The sequence below is a fragment of the Sturnus vulgaris genome, chromosome 30 (assembly GCF_052056855.1).
Source record: "Sturnus vulgaris isolate bStuVul1 chromosome 30, bStuVul1.hap1, whole genome shotgun sequence".
NCBI lineage: Eukaryota > Metazoa > Chordata > Aves > Passeriformes > Sturnidae > Sturnus > Sturnus vulgaris.
In genome coordinates, this window is record NC_142272.1 from 1168328 (window position 1) to 1190581 (window position 22254).

Consider the following 22254-nt stretch of genomic DNA (forward strand, 5'->3'; position numbering starts at 1 on the left):
CTCAGAATCAGAGGTCACCAGAATTCACAGAATTCAGACAATCCCAGAATTCAGAGAATTCACTGAATCCCAGAATCAAAGAATTCCAGAATTCAGAGAATTCACAGAATTCCAGAATCCACAGAATCACAGAATTCAGAGAATTCCCAGAATCACAGATTTCATAGAATCCCAGAATCTCAGAATTCAGAGAATTCACAGAATTCAGAATCCCAGAATTCCCAAAATTCAGAATCCCAGAATTCAGAATCTCAGAATTCACAGACTCAGAATCAAAGAGTTCACAGAATCCCAGAATCCACAGAATTCACACAATCCCAGAATTCACAAAATCCCAGAATTCACAGAATCAAAGAGCCACAGAATCCCAGAATTCACAAAATCCCAGAGTTCACAGAATTCAAAGAATCCCAGAATTCCCTGAATCACAGAATTCACAACATTCCAGAATTCACAGACTCTCAGAATCAAAGAATTCACAGAATCCCAGAATTCACAAAATCCCAGAATCAAAGAATTCCAGAATTCACAGAATCCCAGAATCTCAGAAATCAGAGAATTCACAGAATCCCAGAATCAAAGAATTCAGACAATCCCAGAATCCAGAGAATTCACAGATTTCCAGAATCTCAGAATTCAGAGAATTCACAGAATCAGAGTCACAGAATCCAAGAATCCACAAATTCACAGAATCCCAGAATCAAAGAATTCCAGAATTCAGAGAATTCAAAGAATCTCAGAATTCCCAGAATTCCTCACCCTGGGCAGACCATTCCAATATTTTATCATTTTTTCAGTAAATCTCACCCCAGACACACAACCCCAATATTCGATTATTGATTGATTTTCTAATTAATTTTTGTATCAATCCTCACCCCACACACAAACCCCAAATATCTGATTACTGATTAATTTTCTAATTAATTTTTGTATAACTCCTCACCCCCTACACACAACCCCAATATTTTATAATTAATTTTCTGTAAATCCTCACCCCATACACAAAACCCAATATTTGATTACTGATTAATTTTCTAATTAATTTCCCATTAACCCCCCCCCCCCATCAGCCCCGCGCGGGCCATGTGGGCCAGTTAATTAATGATGTTAATTAATGGTGTTAATGAATTATTGTGCTCACCCCGCGGTGCAGGGCCGTGTGGCCCCGCGCAGGGCAGTTAATGAACGCTGTTCATTAATGAATTAATTAATAATTAATAATTAATTTAGCTCACCCCGCGGTGCAGGGCCGTGCGGCCCCGTGCAGGGCAGTTAATGAACGCTGTTAATTAATGAATTAATTAATAATTAATAATTAATAATTAATTTAGCTCACCCCGCGGTGCAGAGCTGTGCGGCCCCGTGCAGGGCGGTTAATTAACGATGTTAATGAATGAATTAATTAATAATTAATAATTAATAATTAAATTAGCTCACCCCGCAGTGCAGAGCCGTGCGGCCCCGCGCAGGGCGGTTAATTAACGATGTTAATTAATAAATCAATTAATTAATTAATTAATTTAGCTCACCCCGCGGTGCAGGGCCGTGCGGCCCCGCGCAGGGCGGTTAATTAACGATGTTAATTAATAAATCAATTAATAAATTAATTAATTTAGCTCACCCCGCGGTGCAGGGCCGTGCGGCCCCGTGCAGGGCAGTTAATGAACGCTGTTAATTAATGAATTAATTAATAATTAATAATTAATAATTAATAATTAATTTAGCTCACCCCGCGGTGCAGAGCTGTGCGGCCCCGTGCAGGGCGGTTAATTAACGATGTTAATGAATGAATTAATTAATAATTAATAATTAATAATTAAATTAGCTCACCCCGCGGTGCAGAGCCGTGCGGCCCCGCGCAGGGCGGTTAATTAACGATGTTAATTAATAAATCAATTAATTAATTAATTAATTTAGCTCACCCCGCGGTGCAGGGCCGTGCGGCCCCGCGCAGGGCGGTTAATTAACGATGTTAATTAATAAATCAATTAATAAATTAATTAATTTAGCTCACCCCGCGGTGCAGGGCCGTGCGGCCCCGCGCAGGGCAGTTAATGAATGCTGTTCATTAATGAATTAATAATTAATAATTAATAATTGAGCTCACCCCGCGGTGCAGGGCCGTGCGGCCCCGCGCGTCGGCCGCGTCGGCCGCGGATCCCTTGTCCAGCAGCAGATGGACACAATCCACGTGGCCGTTCATGATGGCCAGCATCAGCGGGGTCCTGCGGGACAGCAATCCCAAAACACGGGGCTGCGAGGGGGAATTCCCAAAACACGGGGCTGGGGGGGGAATTCCCAAAAAAATGGGGCTGGGAGGGGGAATTCCCGAAAAAATGGGGCTGGGAGGGGGAATTCCCGAAAAAATGGGGCTGGGATGGGGAAATTCCCGAAAAAATGGGGCTGGGATGGGGAAATTCCTGAAAAAAATGGGGCTGGGAGAGGGAAATCCTAAAAAAAACGGGGTTGGGATGGGGAAATTCCTGAAAAAAAAAGGGGGGTGGGAGAGGGAAATCCTAAAAAATAACTGGGGTGGGAGAGGGAATTCCTGAAAAAAACCGGGGTTGGGATGGGGAATTCCCCAGAAATGGCCAATGTGGGATCAGGAATTCCCAAAAACCAAGGGACTGAGAATTCCCAAAAAACAGGGGATATGGGATGTCCCCTCCCCTCCCCAGGTGTCCCCTTCCCCAGGTGTCCCCTCCTCCTCCAGGTGTCCCCCCAGGTGTCCCTTCAGGTGTCCCCAGGTATCCCCAGGTGTCCCAGGTGTCCCCAGGTATCCCCCAGGTGTCCCAGGTGTCCCCAGGTGTCCCTTCAGGTGTCCCCCAGGTGTCCCTTCAGGTGTCCCCCAGGTGTCCCTTCAGGTGTTCCCCAGGTGTCCCCAGGTATCCCCCAGGTGTCCCCCAGGTGTCCCCCAGGTGTGTCCCCCAGGTATCCCCCAGGTGTCCCCAGGTGTCCCCAGGTGCTCCCCAGGTGTTCCCCAGGTGTCCCAGGTGTCCCAGGTGTCCCCCCAGGTTTCCCCAGGTGTCCCAGGTGTCCCCCAGGTATCCCCCAGGTGTCCCAGGTGTCCCCAGGTGTTCCTCAGGTATCCCCCAGGTGTCCCCCAGGTGTGTCCCCCAGGTGTCCCCCAGGTATCCCCAGGTGTCCCCCAGGTGTGTCCCCCAGGTGTCCCAGGTGTCCCCCAGGTATCCCCCAGGTGTCCCCAGGTATCCCCAGGTGTCCCCCCAGGTATCCCCAGGTGTCCCCAGGTATCCCCCAGGTATCCCCAGGTGTCCCCCCAGGTATCCCCAGGTGTCCCAGGTGTCCCCAGGTGTCCCCCAGGTATCCCCAGGTGTCCCCAGGTGTTCCCCAGGTGTCCCAGGTATCCCCCAGGTGTCCCCCCAGGTGTCCCCAGATGTCCCAGGTGTCCCCAGGTGTCCCCAGGTGTCCCAGGTGTGTCCCCCAGGTGTGTCCCCCAGGTGTGTCCCCCAGGTGTCCCAGGTGTCCCAGGTGTCCCAGGTGTCCCCCAGGTGTGTGTCCCAGGTGTCCCCAGGTGTCCCAGGTGTCCCAGCACGCACTGCCCGTGGATGTCCATGACGTCAGTGATGTCAGCGCGCTCCCCACTGTCGATCAGGAGGTGCAGGGAATCCGTGTTCCCATTGGCAGCTGGGAATGGGATGGGAATGGGATTGGGAATGGGATGGGATGGGATCAATGGGATGGGATGGGATGGGATGGGATGGGATGGGAATGGGATGGGATGGGATCAATGGGATGGGATGGGATGGGATGGGATGGGATCAATGGGATGGGATGGAATGGGATGGGATGGGATCAATGGGATGGGATGGGATGGGATGGGATGGGATGGGATGGGATGGGATGGGATGGGATGGGATGGGATGGGATGGGATGGGATGGGATGGGATGGGGACAGGGAATAGGAATGGGAATGGGATGGGATGGGGATTGGGGAACGGGGACAGCGGGATGGGGAGGAGAGGGAGGAGAAAAAGAGAGACAAGAAAAGAGGGAGGAGGAAAATGGGGTGAGGAGAGAGGGATGAGAAAAGAAGGATGAGGAAAAGAGAGAGGAGGAAAAGAGGGATGAGGAAGAGACAGAAGAGGAAAATGGGGCGAGAAGAGAGGGATGAGAGAAAGGGATGAGGAAAGGGATGAGGAAATGGGTGAGGAAAGGGATGAGGAAATGGGATGAAGAAAAGGGATGAAGAAAAGGGATGAGGAAATGGGATGAGGAAATGGGATGAGGAAATGGGATGAGGAAAGAGGATGAGGAAAAGGGATGAGGAAAAGGGATGAGAAAAGGGATGAGGCAAAGGCAGGAGAAGGAAAGGAACAAAGAGCCGGGGTCAGAAACGCCCGGCCCTGCGCTGTTTTATCTCAACCTCTCCCACAGCAGGGCCTTGAGGAGCAGGGGCAGCTCCTGCCCCAGGTGCCCCAGGTGCCCCAGGTGCCCCAGGTGCTCACCTGCAGCGTGCAGAGGCGTCCATTTCCTCTTCCTCTCCTTGACCAGGGCGGAGGCTCCGTGGCTGGTGAGCACCTGCACGCAGTCGCTGGAGCCGCGCTCCGTGGCCAGGTAGAGCGCGGTGCGGCCCTTGTGGTCCCGCACGTCCAGGTTCACCAGCGTCTCAGCCAGGGCCTTGAGGGCTTCACAGTGACCGTTGTAGGCCTGGGGACAGCAGGGGACACCGTTACGGGTGCAGGGGACGGGGAGAAGTGGCGCCAAAGGGAGCTGGAGGGTGATCAAGGTAGGGGGAGCGACGCGCAGGTAAGGAGAAATGGTCAGCAGGTAAGGAGAAATGGTCAGCAGGTAACCAGAAATGGTCAGCAGGTAACCAGAAATGGTCAGCAGGTAAGGAGAAATGGTCAGCAGGTACAAAAAGTGTCCCCAGGTAAGGAGAAATGGTCAGCAGGTACACAAAGTGTCCCCCAGGGTAACCAGAAATGGTCAGCAGGTACAAAAAGTGTTCCCCAGGTAAGCAGAAATGGTCACCAGGTAAGGAGAAATTGTCAGCAGGTACACAGAGTGTCCCCCAGGTAACCAGAAATGGTCACCAGGTAGACAAAGTGTCCCCAAGGTAGACAAAGTGTCCCCCAGGGTAACCAGAAATGGTCAGCAGGCACAAAAAGTGTCCCCAGGTAAGGAGAAATGGTCAGCAGGTACAAAAAGTGTCCCCAGGTAAGCAGAAATGGTCACCAGGTAACCAGAAATGGTCACCAGGTAGATAAAAGTGTCCCCAAGGTAGTCAAAGTGTCCCCCAGGGTAACCAGAAATGGTCAGCAGGTACACAAAGTGTCCCCCAGGTAAGCAGAAATGGTCACCAGGTAGCCAAAGTGTCTCTCAGGTAGCCAAAGGGTCCCCCAGAAGTGTCTCCCACATGCCTGAAGTGGCCCCCAGGTAACCAGAAATTGCTACCAGGTACCCAAAGGGTCCCCAGGGTAGTCAAGGTGTCCCCCAGGTAAGCAGAAATGTCCCCAGGGTAGTCAAAGTGTCCCCAGGTACCCAAAATGTCTCTGCCAGAACCTTTCCAGGACCCTCCCAGAACATCCCAGAACCCTTCCAGGACCCAGCAGGAGCTGAGAACATTCTGGAAACCCTTCCAGGACCCTCCCAGGACACTTTGGGAACCCTTCCAGGAGCCAGCAGGAACCCAGAAAATCCCCAGAACCCTTCCAGGACCCTCCCAGGACACCCTTTCAGGACCCAGGACATCCCATAAACCCTTCCAGGACCCAGCAGGAGCTGAGAACATTCTGGAAACCCTTCCAGGACCCTCCCAGGACATCCCAGAACCCTTCCAGGACCCAGAACACCAAAGAACCCTTCCAGGACCCTCCCGGGACACTTTGGGGACCCTTCCAGGACCCAGCAGGAGCCCAGGACATTCCAAGAACCCTTCCAGGACCCTCCCAGGACAACCCCACAACATCCTATAAACCCTTCCAGGACCCAGCAGGAGCTGAGAACATTCTGGAAACCCTTCCAGGACCCTCCCAGGACACTTTGGGGACCCTTCCAGGACCCAGCAGGAGCCCAGGACACCCTGCACCCTTCCAGGACCTGCAGGAACTCACAGCTAAGTGCAAAGGGCTGACTGGGACGGTGCTTTCCACGTCCTCCAGGCAGTTAAACGACATTTCCAGCAGCTGCAAGGGAAACACAGAAATCCCAGAAATCCCAAAATCCCAAAATCCCAAATTCGGGATGTGACATTCCCATAACTGCCTGTGAGTGAAGGGGCAAAAATCCCGATCCCAAAAATCCCAAAATCCCCAAAATCCCCAAAATCCCAAATTCAGGATGTTACATTCCCAAAACTGCCTGTGAGTGAAGGGGAAAAAATCCCAAAAAACCCAAAAATCCCAAATTCAGGATGGGACATTCCCATAACTGCCTGTAGGTTCACGGGCAAAAATCCCCAAAATCCCAAATATCCCAAATCCCCTGAGGGATTTTCCCTCTTTCCCAGAGGGGATTTTCCCACTTTTCTGGGCAATATTTCCTCTCTTCCCTGGGAATATTTTCCCTGTTTTCCTGGCAATATTTTCCCTGTTCCCCGGGTGATTTTCCCCTGTTTCCCTGGATGATTTTCCCTCTTTCTTTGGGAGTATTTTCCCTTTTTCCTGGGGTAGTTTCTCCCGTTTTTCCTGGGAATATTTTCCCTTATCCCTGGCAATATTTTCTTGTTTTCCTGGGAATATTTTCCCTGTTTTATTGGAAGGGATTTTCCCTATTTCCTGGGAATCTTTTCCCTGTTTTCCTGGGAATATTCTTCCTCTTTCCCGGGGTTTTTTCCCTCTTTCCTGGGGAAGATTTTCCCTGTTTTCCTGTGAGTATTTTCCCACTTTTCAGGGGAATATTTTCCCTCTTCCCTGGCAATATTTTCCTTGTTCTCCTGGGAATATTTTCCTTGTCTTCCTGGGAATAGTTTCCCACTTCCCTGGGAATATTTTCCCTGCTTTCCTGGCAATATTTTCCCGTTTTCCCGGTTGGTTTTCCCCATTTCCCCGGGTGATTTTCCCCGTTTTCCCGGTTGATATTCCCCATTTTCCCGGTTGATTTTCCCCGTTTTCCCGGCTGATTTTTCCCCGTTTTCCCGTGTGATTTTCCCCGTTTTCCCGGCTGATTTTCCCCGTTTTCCCGGGTGATTTTCCCCGTTTTCCCGGCTGATTTTCCCCGTTTTCCCGGGTGGTTTTCCCCGTTTTCCCGGTTGATTTTCCCGTTTTCCCGGGTGATTTTCCCCGTTTTCCCGGGTGATTTTCCCCGTTTTCCCGGCTGATTTTCCCCGTTTTCCCGGGTGGTTTTCCCCGTTTTCCCGGGTGATTTTCCCCATTTCCCCGGGTGGTTTTCCCCGTTTTCCCGGGTGGTTTTCCCCGTTTTCCCGGGTGGTTTTCCCCGTTTTCCCGGGTGTTTTTCCCCGTTTTCCCGGCTGATTTTCCCCGTTTTCCCGGTTGGTTTTCCCCGTTTCCCCGGCTGATTTTCCCGGGTGGTTTTCCCCGTTTCCCCGGCTGATTTTCCCGGGTGGTTTTCCCCGTTTTCCCGGCTGATTTTTCCCCGTTTCCCCGGGTGGTTTTCCCCGTTTTCCCGGGTGATTTTCCCGGGTGGTTTTCCCCATTTCCCCGGCTGATTTTCCCCGTTTTCCCGGCTGATTTTCCCCGTTTTCCCGGGTGGTTTTCCCCGTTTTCCCGGGTGGTTTTCCCCGTTTTCCCTGGCAATAATTTTCCCGGCTGGTTTTCCCCGTTTCCCCGGGTGGTTTTCCCCGTTTCCCCGGGTGATTTTCCCCGTTTTCCCTGGCAATATTTTCCCCGTTTTCCCGGCTGGTTTTCCCCGTTTTCCCGGCTGATTTTCCCCGTTTCCCCGGGTGGTTTTCCCCGTTTTCCCGGGTGATTTTTCCCCGTTTTCCCGGTTGGTTTTCCCCGTTTTCCCGGGTGGTTTTCCCCGTTTTCCCGGGCGATTTTCCCCGTTTTCCCGGGTGTTTTTCCCGTTTTCCCGGGCCCGGGGGCGCTCACCAGCTCCAGGTTCTGCCTGTTGCCGTAGGCAGCAGCGTAGTGCACGGCCGTGTATCCCTGCTTGTCCCGCAGGGAGGGGTCGGCACCGTTATCCAGCAGGAATTCCAAACAGCTGGAACGGCACAAAAGGGGGAAAAAAAAAAAAAAATTTAAAAAGTGAGGGGAAGAAAAAAATCTGGAGGGAAAAGTCTGGAATGGCAGAGCGGGAAGGGGTTTGCTGGATTTGGAGGGAGAATTCCCAGGAAATTCCTAATAAAAGCCCAGTAAAATCTCGGTATATTCTCAGGAAATTCCCAGTAAAATCCCAGAAAATTCCCAGCAATATTCCCAGTAAAATCCCAGAAAAATCCCAGTAAAATCTCAGTATATTCCCAGAAAATTCCTAGCAAATTCCCAGCAATATTCCCAGAAAATTCCCAATAAAATCTCAGTATATTCCCAGCAAAATCCCAGAAAATTTCCAGCAATATTCCCAGTAAAATCCCAGCAAAATCCCAGAAAATTCCCAGCAATATTCCCAGTAAAATCCCAGAAAAATCCCAGTAAAATCTCAGTATATTCCCAGAAAATTCCTAGCAAATTCCCAGCAATATTCCCAGAAAATTCCCAATAAAATCTCAGTATATTCCCAGCGAAATCCCAGAAAATTTCCAGTAGTATTCCCAGTAAATTCCCAGCAAAATCCCAGAAAATTCCCAGCAATATTCCCAGTAAAATCCCAGAAAATTCCTAGGAAATTCCCAGCAAAATCCCAGGAAATTCCCACTAAAATTCCAGGAAATTCCCAGGAAATTCCCAGCAATATTCCCGGCAAATTCCCAGTAAAATCCCAGAAAATTCCTAGTAAACTCCTAGCAAATTCCCAGCGATATTCTCCAGAAAATCTCCAGTATATTTACTCCCACTAAATTGCCAGGAAATTCCCAATAAATTCCCAGAATATTCCCAGTCCACTCCCAGTTGCATTCCCAGTTTATTCCCAGTATATCCCAGTCTGTCCCAGTCCATCCCAGTCTATCCCAGTGTACCCCAGTCCCTCCCAGTCCATTCCCATTCTATCCCAGTCCATTCCCAGTCCATCCCAGTCCCTCCCAGTCCCTCCCAGTCCATTCCCAGTCCATCCCAGTCCCTCCCAGTCCATCCCAGTCCATTCCCATTCTATCCCAGTCCATCCCAGTCTCTCCCAGTCCATTCCCAGTCCATCCCAGTCCATTCCCAGTCCATTCCCAGTCCATCCCAGTCTATTCCCAGTCCATTCCCAGTCCATCCCAGTCCATCCCAGTCCATTCCCAGTCTCTCCCAGTCCATTCCCAGTCTCTCCCAGTCTCTCCCAGTCCCTCCCAGTCCATCCCAGCACTCACAAGAACGCCTCTTTCAGCCTGGACTCCTTCAGGGGCTCCTCCTCGCTGCTCCCGGGATGAGGCTCCGCCCTGGAACGGCACCGGGACACCCGGCCTTGGTGACACCGGGCACGGTGCCAGCACTGTGACACCCCCAGTGCCACCCCCAGTGCCACCGGGACACCCGGCCTTGGTGACACTGAGCACGGTGCCACCACTGTGACACCCCCAGTGCCACCAGAGACACCCCAGTGCCACCGGGACACCCGGCCTTGGTGACACCGGGCACGGTGCCACCACTGTGACACCCCCAGTGCCACCCCCAGTGTCACCCCCAGTGCCACCGGGACACCCGGCCTTGGTGACACCGGGCACGGTGCCACCACTGTGACATCCCCAGTGCCACCCCAGTGCCACCAGAGACACCCCCAGTGCCACCGGGACACCGGGCCTTGGTGACACCGAGCCTTGGTGACACCACTGTGCCACCCCCAGTGCCACCAGAGACACCCGGCCTTGGTGACACCGGGCACGGTGCCACCAGAGACACCCCCAGTGCCACCCCAGTGTCACCCTCAGTGCCACTGGGACACTGAGCCTTGGTGACAACGGGCACGGTGCCACCCCCAGTGCCACCAGAGACACCCTGGGTTAGTGACAACGGGCACGGTGCCACCCCCAGTGCCACCAGCGCCACCGTGGGTTGGTGACAACGCCCACGATGACACCTCAGGTTGGTGCCAGCGGTGCCCCCCAGTGCCAGGTGTCTCACCTGCGGTAGGTGTGTGTGGTGTCCCCCCAGGTGTGTCTCCCCTGCCCAGGTGTGTGTCTCCCCTGCCCAGGTGTGTGTCTCCCCTGTCCAGGTGTGTCTCACCTGCGGTAGGTGTGTGTCTCACGTGCCCAGGTGTGTGTCTCCCCTGCCCAGGTGTGTGTCTCACCTGTCCAGGTGTGTCTCCCCTGCTCAGGTGTGTGTCTCACGCGCCCAGGTGTGTGTCTCACGTGCCCAGGTGTGTCTCCCCTGCCCAGGTGTGTGTCTCACGTGCCCAGGTGTGTGTCTCCCCTGCCCAGGTGTGTGTCTCCCCTGCCCAGGTGTGTCTCACGTGCCCAGGTGTGTGTCTCCCCTGCCCAGGTGTGTGTCTCACCTGCCCAGGTGTGTGTCTCACGTGCCCAGGTGTGTGTCTCCCCTGCCCAGGTGTGTCTCACGTGCCCAGGTGTGTGTCTCCCCTGCCCAGGTGTGTGTCTCCCCTGCCCAGGTGTGTGTCTCACCTGCCCAGGTGTGTCTCACCTGCCCAGGTGTGTCTCACGTGCCCAGGTGTGTCTCCCCTGCCCAGGTGTGTGTCTCCCCTGCCCAGGTGTGTGTCTCACCTGTCCAGGTGTGTCTCCCCTGCCCAGGTGTGTGTCTCCCCTGCCCAGGTGTGTGTCTCCCCTGCCCAGGTGTGTGTCTCCCCTGCCCAGGTGTGTCTCCCCTGCCCAGGTGTGTGTCTCCCCTGCCCAGGTGTGTGTCTCCCCTGCCCAGGTGTGTGTCTCACCTGTCCAGGTGTGTCTCACCTGCGGTAGGTGTCGGAGGCAGCCGCGTAGTGCAGGGCCGTGCACCCTTTGCCGTCGGGCTCGTTGACGGCAGCCCCGGCCGTCAGCAGCGTCACCGTGCACTGATAACTGCCATTGGCTGCCGCATAGTGCAGGGGGGTCCTGGCGACACGGGGACACGGGGACAGACATGGGGACACGGGGACACACACGGGGACACGGGGACACACACGGGGGGGACACGGGGACAGACACGGGGACAGACATGGGGACACACACGGGGACACGGGGACACACACGGGGACACACACGGGGGGGACACGGGGACACGGGGACACACACGGGGACACACACGGGGACACACACGGGGGGGACACGGGGACACGGGGACAGACATAGGGACAGACATGGGGACACGGGGACACACACGGGGACACGGGGACAGACACGGGGACAGACATGGGGACACACACGGGGACACGGGGACACGGGGACAGACACGGGGACACGGGGACAGACATGGGGACAGACATGGGGACACGGGGACACACACGGGGACACGGGGACAGACATGGGGACACACACGGGGACACGGGGACACACACGGGGACAGACACGGGGACAGACACGGGGACACGGGGACAGACACGGGGACACACACGGCGACACGGGGACACACACGGGGACACGGGGACACACACGGGGACACGGGGACAGAGGGTCAGCACGGCCGGGAGCTCACCTGGAGAGGGGCTGGCAGCCCAGAACCTGCCAGGACCTTCCCAGGACCCTCCCAGGACACCCCAGAACCTTCCAGGACCCTCTCAGACACTTTGGGACTTTCCCACGTCCCTTCCAGGACCTGCAGGTTCCCGGTCCCTGGGGGTGTCCCAGCTGCCGATCCCGGAGGTTTCTGCTCCCCCCCCACCCCAGATTTTGGGGTGCTGGGAATGTCCCCCATAGGATTTTGGGGTTCTGGGAATGTCCCCACCCAGGATTTTGGGGTTCCGGGAATGTCCCCCCGGGATTTTGGGGTGCTGAAAATGCCCCCCACTCAGAATTTTGGGGTTCTGGGAATTTCCCCCAGGATTTTGGGATTCTGGGAATTTTCCCCTCAGGATTTTGGGGCTCTGGGAATTTTCCCCATAGGATTTTGGCGTTCTGGGAATGTCCCCCCGGGATTTTGGGGTTCTGGGAATGTCCCCCCTGGATTTTGGGGTTCTGGGAATTTTACCCGTAGGATTTTGGGGTTCTGGGAATTTTCCCCTCAGGATTTTGGGGTGCTGGGAATGTCCCCTCAGGATTTTTGGATTCTGGGAATTTTCCCCTCAGGATTTTGGGGTTCTGGGAATGTCCCCCCTGGATTTTGGGGTTCTGGGAATTTTACCCGTAGGATTTTGGGGCTCTGGGAATTTCCCCTCAGGATTTTGGGGTTCTGTGAATGTCCCCCGGGATTTTGGGGTTCTGGGAATGTCCCCCCGGGGTTTTGGGGCCGCTCACCTCCCGAATTTGTCTCTCCTCCTCAGGTCGGCGCCGCTGCTCAGCAGCAGGTTCAGACATTCCACGTTCCTGCAGGGGGCACGGGGGGTCAGGGACACAAAAAACCCAAAATGTCCCCAGGTATCCAAAAGTGTCCCCAAGATACCCAAAAATAAACTCAAGGTACCTAAAAACGTCCCAAAGGTACCCAGAATGTCCCCAAGGTACCCAAAATGTCCCTCAGGTAACCAAAAATGGTCCCAAGGTACCCAAACTGTCCCACAGGTACATAAAGTGTCCCCCAGGTGTCCCTGTGTCCCCCCAGCTGTCCCCAACTGTCCCCATGTCCCCAGGTGTGTCCCCAGGTGTGTTCCCATGCCCCAGCTGTCCCCAGGTGTGTCCCCATGTCTCCAGGTGTGACTCCAGTTATGTCCCCCTGCCCCAGCTATGTCCCCATGCCCCAGGTGTGTCCCCATGTCCCCAGGTGTGTCCCCAGGTGTGTCCCCAGGTGTGTCCCCAGGTGTGTCCCCAGCTGTCCCCAGGTGTCCCCAGGTGTGTCCCACCCTCCCGAGGCGGCTGCGTGCAGGCAGGTCCTGCCCAGGCTGTCGGGGGTGTTGATGTCGAAGCCGGCTGACAGAACGTGCTCATTGCTCAGCGAGGACACGATGCTGTACAGCTGCCCTGGGGACACAGCGACACACGGCTCACCTGGCTGCCACCTCTGTGTCACCAGGGGCACGTCAGGGGCACCAGGGGTACCTGGGTCACCTCTGTGTCACCAGGGGCACCTGGGCGCCACCCCTGTGTCACCAGGGGCACCTCTGTGTCACCAGGGGCACGTCAGGGGCACCAGGGGCACCTGGGTCACCTCTGTGTCACCAGGGGCACCTGAGCCACCTCTGTGTCACCAGGGCCACCTCTGTGTCACCAGGGGCACGTCAGGGGCACCAGGGGCACCTGGGTCACCTCTGTGTCACCAGGGGCACTGGGTCACCTCTGTGTCACCAGGGTCACCTGAGTCACCTCTGTGTCACCAGGGCCACCTCTGTGTCACCAGGGTCACCTGAGTCACCTCTGTGTCACCAGGGTCACCTCTGTGTCACCAGGGTCACCTGAGTCACCTCTGTGTCACCAGGGACACGTCAGGGGCACCAGGGTCACCTGAGTCACCTCTGTGTCACCAGGGGCACCTGAGCCACCTCTGTGTCACCAGGGGCACCTGAGTGTCACCTCTGTGTCACCAGGGGCACATCAGGGTCACCAGGGTCACCTGAGTCACCTCTGTGTCACCAGGGCCACCTCTGTGTCACCAGGGGCACGTCAGGGGCACCAGGGTCACCTGAGTCACCTCTGCGTCACCAGGGTCACCTGAGTCACCTCTGTGTCACCAGGGGCACTGGGTCACCTCTGTGTCACCTGAGTCACCTCTGTGTCACCAGGGGCACCTGAGTGTCACCTGAGTGCCACCAGGATCACCTGTGTATCACCATGGTCACCTCTCTGTCACCAGGGTCACTCTGTGTCACCAGGGCCACCTCTGTGTCACCAGGGTCACCTGAGTGCCACCAGGATCACCTGTGTATCACCATGGTCACCTCTCTGTCACCAGGGTCACGTCAGGGTCACCAGGGTCACCTGAGTGTCACCTCTGTGTCACCAGGGTCACCTGGGTGTCACCAGTGTCACCAGGGTCACCTGGGTGTCATCAGAGCCATCTCTGTGTCACCAGAGTCACCTGAGTGTCCCCAGGATCACCTGGCTGTCCCCAAGGTGATGTCAGAGTCCCCAGGGTGATTTTGGAGTCCCCAGGTGTACCTGGCACACAGGGTGACCTGGCTGTCCCCAGGGTGACCTGGCTGTCCCCAGGTGTGCCTGGCACACAGGGTGACCTGGCTGTCCCCAGGGTGACCTGGCTGTCCCCAGGTGTGCCTGGCACACGGGCACAGGTGTGTCCCTCACCTGAGGACAGCAGCTTGCGGCAGCAGTCGGAGAAACCGAAGAGCACGGCCAGGTGGAGAGGGAACATGTCATGGATACCCCGCCTGGAGAGAGGAAAACCAGTGAGGGACTGGGAATGGGAACTGGGAATGGGGAATGGGGAATGGGAATGGGAATGGGAACTGGGAATGGGGATGGGAACTGGGAATGGGAACTGGGAATGGGAATGGGAATGGGAACTGGGAATGGGAACTGGGAATGGGAACTGGGAACTGGGAATGGGAACTGGGAATGGGAACTGGGAATGGGAACTGGGAATGGGAACATGTCATGGATACCCCGCCTGGAGAGAGGAAAACCAGTGAGGGACTGGGAATGGGAACTGGGAACGGGGAATGGGAACTGGGAATGGGAACTGGGAACTGGGAATGGGAACTGGGAACTGGGAATGGGAACTGGGAATGGGAATAGGAACATGTCATGGATACCCCGCCTGGAGAGAGGAAAACCAGTGAGGGACTGGGAATGGGAACTGGGAATGGGAATGGGAACTGGGAACTGGGAATGGGAACTGGGAACTGGGAATGGGAACTGGGAATGGGAACTGGGAATGGGAACTGGGAATGGGAACTGGGAACTGGGAATGGGAACTGGGAATGGGAACTGGGAATGGGAACTGGGAATGGGAACATGTCATGGATACCCCGCCTGGAGAGAGGAAAACCAGTGAGGGACTGGGAATGGGAACTGGGAATGGGAACTGGGAACTGGGAATGGGAACTGGGAATGGGAACTGGGAATGGGAACTGGGAATGGGAACTGGGAACTGGGAATGGGAACTGGGAATGGGAACTGGGAATGGGAACTGGGAATGGGAACATGTCATGGATACCCCGCCTGGAGAGAGGAAAACCAGTGAGGGACTGGGAATGGGAACTGGGAATGGGAACTGGGAACTGGGAATGGGAACTGGGAATGGGAATGGGAACTGGGAATGGGAACTGGGAATGGGAATGGGAGCTGGGAATGGGAACTGGGAATGGGAATGGGAATGGGAACATGTCATGGATACCCCGCCTGGAGAGACAGGAAAACCAGTGAGGGACTGGGAATGGGAACTGGGAATGGGAACTGGGAATGGGGATGGGAACTGGGAATGGGAACTGGGAATGGGGATGGGAACTGGGAATGGGAACTGGGAATGGGGATGGGAATGGGAACATGTCATGGATACCCCGCCTGGAGAGACAGGAAAACCAGTGAGGGACTGGGAATGGGAACTGGGAATGGGGAATGGGAACTGGGAATGGGAATGGGGAATGGGAATGGGAACTGGGAATGGGAACTGGGAACTGGGAATGGGAACTGGGAATGGGAATGGGAACATGTCATGGATACCCCGCCTGGAGAGACAGGAAAACCAGTGAGGGACTGGGAATGGGAACTGGGAATGGGAACTGGGAATGGGGATGGGGAACGGGAACTGGGGCAGCAGCAGCACCAGGAAATCCCAGCGAAATCGTGGGAAATTCCCAGCAACATTCCCAGCAAAATCCCAGCAGAATTCCCAGGAAAATCCCACAACATTCCTGAGAAGATTCCAGCAAATTCCAATCAAAATCCCAGGAAAATTCCAGGAAAATCCCAGAACTCTTCCAGGACCCTCCCAGGTCTCTCTGTGTTCCCTTCCAGAACCTGCAGCACCATGCTGTGCTCCCTGCCAGGACCTGTGCCTCACCTGCCACGACCCGTGTCTCACCTGGCCATGGTGTCTCACCTGTCCATAGTGTCACCTGTCCACAGTGTCTCACCTGTCCATGTCTCACCTGTCCATAGTGTCACCTGGCCATAGTGTCACCTGTCCATAGTGTCTCACCTGTCCATAGTGTCTCACCTGTCCATGTCTCACCTGTCCACAGTGTCACCTGTCCATGTCTCACCTGTCCACAGTGTCACCTGTCCATAGTGTCACCTGTCCATGTCCCACCTGTCCGCAGTGTCACCTGTCCATGGTGTCTCACCTGTCCATGTCCCACCTGTCCATAGTGTCACCTGTCCATAGTGTCTCACCTGTCCGCAGTGTCACCTGTCCATAGTGTCTCACCTGTCCATGTCTCACCTGTCCACAGTGTCACCTGTCCACAGTGTCACCTGTCCATAGTGTCACCTGTCCATGTCCCACCTGTCCATTGTGCCTCACCTGTCCGTACCCGTGTCTCACCTGTCCATGGTGTCTCACCTGTCCATGGTGTCTCACCTGTCCGTACCCGTGTCTCACCTGTCCATACCCATGTCTCACCTGTCCATGGTGTCTCACCTGTCCATGGTGTCTCACCTGTCCATACCCGTGTCTCACCTGTCCATGGTGTCTCACCTGTCTGTACCCGTGTCTCACCTGTCCATACCCGTGTCTCACCTGTCCATGGTGTCTCACCTGTCCATGGTGTCTCACCTGTCCATACCCGTGTCTCACCTGTCCGTACCCGTGTCTCACCTGTCCATACCCGTGTCTCACCTGTCCATGGTGTCTCACCTGTCCATACCCGTGTCTCACCTGTCCGTACCCGTGTCTCACCTGGCCGTGTCGGCGCCGTTGGTCATCAAGGTGCTGATGAGCAGTTCGTGTCCGTAGCGGGCGGCCACGTGCAGGGGGGTGTTCCCAAAGCGATCGGCGCAGTCGATCTCGCTGCCTGCGGAACAGCCGGGCCGTTACCAACAGCGTTCCCAACATTCCCAAAAATATTCCCAACAACATTCCCAACAGCGTCCACAACAACATTCCCAAAAATATTCCCAACAACATTCCCAACATTCCCAACAGCGTCCACAACAGCATTCCCAAAAACATTCCCAACAGCGTTCCCAACATTCCCAACAGCGTTCCCAAAAATATTCCCAAAAACATTCCCAACAGCATCCACAACAGCATTCCCAAAAACGTTCCCAACATTCCCAACAGCATCCACAACAGCGTTCCCAAAAATATTCCCAACAACATTCACAACATGCCCAAAAACATTCCCAACAGCGTTCCCAACAACATTCCCAAAAATATTCCCAACAGCATTCCCAACATTCCCAACAGCGTTCCCAACAACATTCCCAAAAATATTCCCAACAGCATCCACAATATTCCCAACAACATTCCCAACAGCGTTCCCAACAACATCCACAACAGCATTCCCAAAAAACATCCACAACAGCGTTCCCCAAAACATTCCCAACAACATAAACAACAACATCCACAACATTCCCAAAAATATCCACAACGTTCCCAACATTCCCAAAAACGTTCCCAAGAACATTCCCAACAACATCCACAACAACATTCCCAACAATGTTCCCAAAAATATCCACAACGTTCCCAAAAACATTCCCAACATTCCCAACATTCCCCAAAACATCCACAACATTCCCAACAACATTCCCAAAAACATCCCCAACATTCCAAACATTTACAACAGTCCAGGGATTCCCAACATTCCCAAAATTCACAACATTCACAACATTCCAAACATTCCCAAAATTCACAATATTCCTGGGATTCCCAACATTCCCAAAATTCCCAACAGTCCAGGGATTCCCAAAATTCCAAACATTCCCCAAATTCCCAACATTCACAACATTCCAGGGAATTCACAACAATCAGAACAGTCCAAACATTCCAAACATTCCCCAAATTCCCAAAATTCCCAACATTCCAAACTCTCCCAAAATTCCCAACATTCACAACATTCCCAAAGTTCCCAGGATTCCCAACATTCCAAACATTCCCAGGACTTCACACATTCCTGCAATTCCTGACATTCCAAACATTCCCAAAATTCCCAGGATTTCCAAAATTCCCAAAATTCACAACAGTCCAAACATTCCCAAAATTCTTGGGATTCACAACATTCACAACATTCCAGAGCATTCAGAACATTCCAAACGTTCCCAACATTCACAACATTCCTGGGATGTCCCACATTCCCAGGGATTTCCCACATTCCCAGGGATTTCCCAGGGATTTCCCAGCATTCCCCACATTCCCGGAATTCCCGGAATTCCCGGCATTCCCGGGATTCCCGCACTGACCGTTCTGGATGAGGATCTGGGAGCGGGTGAAGCGGCCGTGGATCGCTGCCATGTGCAGGGGGCTCTTCCCTTCCTTGCTCTGGGAAAGGGAACAAGGAGGGCTCAGACACACCCCAAAAACAGCCCCAAAATTATCCCAAAATTATCCCAAAAACATCCCAAAATTATCCCCAAAATATCCCCAAAATATCTCAAAAATATCCCCAAAATATCCCAAAATTATCCCCAAAACATCCCAAAATTATTCCCAAAACATTCCAAAAATATCCCAAAAACGTCCCAAAAATATCCCCCAAAACATCCCAAAAACATTCCTAAAATATCCCAAAAACATCTCAAAACCATCCTAAAAAAGTCCCAAAAAACGTCCCCAAACCATCCCATAAATATCCCCAAAATATCCCAAAAATATCCCAAAACCATCCCAAAAACCATCCCAAAAACCCCAAACACACCCAGAGGGCTCAGCCACACCCCAGCACCTTCCCCCAAAACCCAACCCCAAATCCCAATGATCCCACACCTGGAGCCCCAAATCCACAGACCCCACACCTGGATCCCAAACCCCACAGACCCCAAACCCCACAGACCCCACACCTGGATCCCAAACCCAAACCCCAAACCCCACAGACCCCAAACCCCACAGACCCCACACCTGGATCTCAAACCCAAACCCCAAACCCCACAGACACCACATCTGCACCCCAATCCCACAGACCCCACAGACCCCACACCTGCACCCCAAACCCCACAGACCCCAAACCCGACAGACCCCACACCTGGACCCCAAACCCCACAGACTCCAAACCCCACAAACCTCACACCTGAACCCCAAACCCCATAAACCCCAAACCCCACAGATCCCAAACCCCACAAACCCCACAAACCCCATACCTGCACCCCCAAACCCCACAAACCCCAAACCCCACAGACCCCAAACTCCACAGACCCCACACCCGAACCCCAAACCCCATAAACCCCAAACCCCACAGATCCCAAACCCCACAAACCCCACAAACCCCCCAGACCCCAAACCCCACAAACCCCACAAACTCCCCAGACCCCAGACCCCAATCCCCCAGACCCCAAACCCCCTAATCCCCTAAACCCCCCCAGACCCCAAACCCCCCCAGACCCCAGACCCCAATCCCCCAGACCCCAAACCCCAGACCCCAAGCCCCCCAATCCCCCAGACCCCAGACCCCAATCCCCCAGACCCCAAACCCCAGACCCCAAACCCCCCCAGACCCCAATCCCCCAGACCCCAAACCCCAGACCCCAAACCCCCCAGACCCCAATCCCCCAAACCCCCCCAGACCCAATCCCCCAGACCCCAGACCCCAATCCCCCAGACCCCAAACCCCAGACCCCAGACCCCAATCCCCCCAATCCCCCAATCCCCCAGACCCCAATCCCCCAGACCCCAAACCCCAGACCCCAGACCCCAATCCCCCCAATCCCCCAGGCCCACACCTGGAAGTTGACGTCGGCGCCGTTGTTGACCAGGATCTCGAGGCACAGCGCGCCGTTGGTGGACACGGCGGCGAAGTGCAGGGGGGTGAAGCCTTTGTCGTTGGGCTGGTTCACGTTGGCCCCCACGTTCACCAGCTCGTTGGCCACCGCGTCCTGCCCCATGTAACACGCGATGTGCAGCGCCGTGTTCCCAAACGAGTTGGGCTCGTCGATCTGGGGAGACACGGCATTGTGGGGTCTCTGGGATTGTGGGGTCTGTGGGGTCTGTGGGGTCTGTGGGGTGTGTGGGGTTTGTGGGGTCTGTGGGGTTTGTGGGGTCTGTGGGGTCTGTGGGGTGTGTGGGGTCTGTGGGGTCTGTGGGGTCTGTAGCCCCATGTAACACGCGATGTGCAGCGCCGTGTTCCCAAACGAGTTGGGCTCGTCGATCTGAGGAGACACAGGATTGTGGGGTCTCTGGGATTGTGGGGTCTGTGGGATTGTGGGGTCTGTGGGGTCTGTGGGGTCTGTGGGGTCTGTGGGGTGTGTGGGGTGTGTGGGGTGTGTGGGGTCTGTAGCCCCATGTAACACGTGATGTGCAGCACCGTGTTCCCAAACGAGTTGGGTTCATCAATCTGGGGAGACATGGGATTGTGGGATCCTTGGGATTGTGGGATCCTTGGGATTGTGGGATCCTTGGGATTGTGGGGTGTGTGGGGTGTGTGGGGTGTGCGGGCTGTGTGGGGTCTGTGGGGTTTGTGGGGTATGTGGGGTTTGTGGGGTTTGTGGGGTGTGTGGGGTTTGTGGGGTCTGTGGGGTGTGTGGGGTGTGTGGGGTGTGCGGGCTGTGTGGGGTCTGTGGGGTTTGTGGGGTATGTGGGGTTTGTGGGGTCTGTGGGGTGTGTGGGGTTTGTGGGGTGTGTGCGGTCTGTGGGGTCTGTGGGGTGTGTGGGGTCTGTGGGGTGTGTGGGGTCTGTAGCCCCATGTAACACGCGATGTGCAGCGCTGTGTTCCCAAACGAGTTGGGTTCATCAATCTAGGGAGACACGGGATTGTGGGGTCTGTGGGGTTTGGGGGGGTCCCTGGCATTGTGGGGCTTGTGAGGTTTGTGGGATTGTGGGGTCTGTGGGGTCTGTGGGGTCTGTGGGGTTTGTGGGGTGTGTGGGGTCTGTGGGGTGTGTGGGGTGTGTGGGGTCTGTGGGGTGTGTGGGGTGTGTGGGGTCCGTGGGGTGTGTGGGGTCTGTAGCCCCAGTTAACACACGATGTGCAGGGCCGTGTTCCCAAAGGAGCTGGTTTCATCAATCTGGGGAGACACGGCATTGTGGGGTTTGTGGGGTTGTGGGGTTTTTGGGATTGTGGGGTCTGTGGGGTCCCTGGCATTGTGGGGTTTTTGGGATTGTGGGGTCTGTGGGGTCCCTGGCATTGTGGGGTTTTTGGGATTGTGGGGTGTGTGGGGTCCATGGGATCGTGGGGTCCATGAGACCTATGGGGTCCACGGGATCTGTGGGGTCCCTGGGATCCGTGGAGTTTGGGGATTTGGGATGGGGAAAGGTGGATGAGGAGAACACAAAGGTTCTGTCACCACCCACGGATCCTGTCACCACCCAGGGATCACCCAGGGATCCTGTCACACCCACGGCTCTGTCACACCCACGGCTCTGTCACACCCAAACCTCTGTCACACCCACAGCCCTGTCACACCCACAGCTCTGTCACACCCACAGCTCTGTCACACCCAAACCTCTGTCACACCCACGGCTCTGTCACACCCACAGCTCTGTCACACCCACGGCTCTGTCACACCCACGGCTCCTGTCACACCCACAGCCCTGGCACACCCACAGCTCTGTCACACCCACGGCTCCTGTCACACCCACGGCTCTGTCACACCCACGGCTCCTGTCACACCCAAAGCTCTGTCACACCCACAGCCCTGTCACACCCTCAGCTCTGTCACACCCACGGCTCTGTCACACCCACAGCTCTGTCACACCCACGGCTCTGTCACACCCACGGCTCTGTCACACCCACAGCTCTGTCACACCCACGGCTCTGTCACACCCACGGCTCTGTCACACCCACAGCTCTGTTCCCACCCAAAGCTCTGTCACACCCACAGCTCTGTCACACCCAGGGCTCTGTCACACCCACAGCTCTGTCACACCCACAGCTCTGTCACACCCACGGCTCTGTCACACTCACAGCTCTGTCACACCCCCGGCTCTGTCACACCCAAAGCTCTGTCACACCCACAGCTCTGTCACACCCACGGCTCTGTCACACCCACAGCTCTGTCACACCCACGGCTCCTGTCACACCCACAGCTCTGTCACACCCACGGCTCTGTCACACCCACAGCTCTGTCCCCACCCAAAGCTCGGGCACACCCACAGCCCTGTCCCCACGCCCCCAGCTGCCGTCCCCCCCCGCAGGCAG

The 22254-nt window shown here is 55.2% G+C and overlaps 1 protein-coding gene across 1 annotated transcript in view; it reads right to left on the reverse strand.

Moving 5' to 3' along the window:
• The window catches only part of ANKRD52 (ankyrin repeat domain 52), a 50743-nt gene that overhangs the window by 16171 nt on the left and 12318 nt on the right, over nucleotides 1-22254 (reverse strand). Inside the window, 13 exon segments of the mRNA XM_088180844.1 lie at nucleotides 2108-2225; nucleotides 3558-3645; nucleotides 4467-4668; nucleotides 6075-6146; nucleotides 8010-8121; nucleotides 9371-9439; nucleotides 10898-11038; nucleotides 12377-12445; nucleotides 12919-13036; nucleotides 14315-14397; nucleotides 16869-16983; nucleotides 18371-18449; nucleotides 19844-20056. Of these exon segments, the coding sequence (XP_088036970.1) occupies nucleotides 2108-2225; nucleotides 3558-3645; nucleotides 4467-4668; nucleotides 6075-6146; nucleotides 8010-8121; nucleotides 9371-9439; nucleotides 10898-11038; nucleotides 12377-12445; nucleotides 12919-13036; nucleotides 14315-14397; nucleotides 16869-16983; nucleotides 18371-18449; nucleotides 19844-20056 (1479 nt within the window).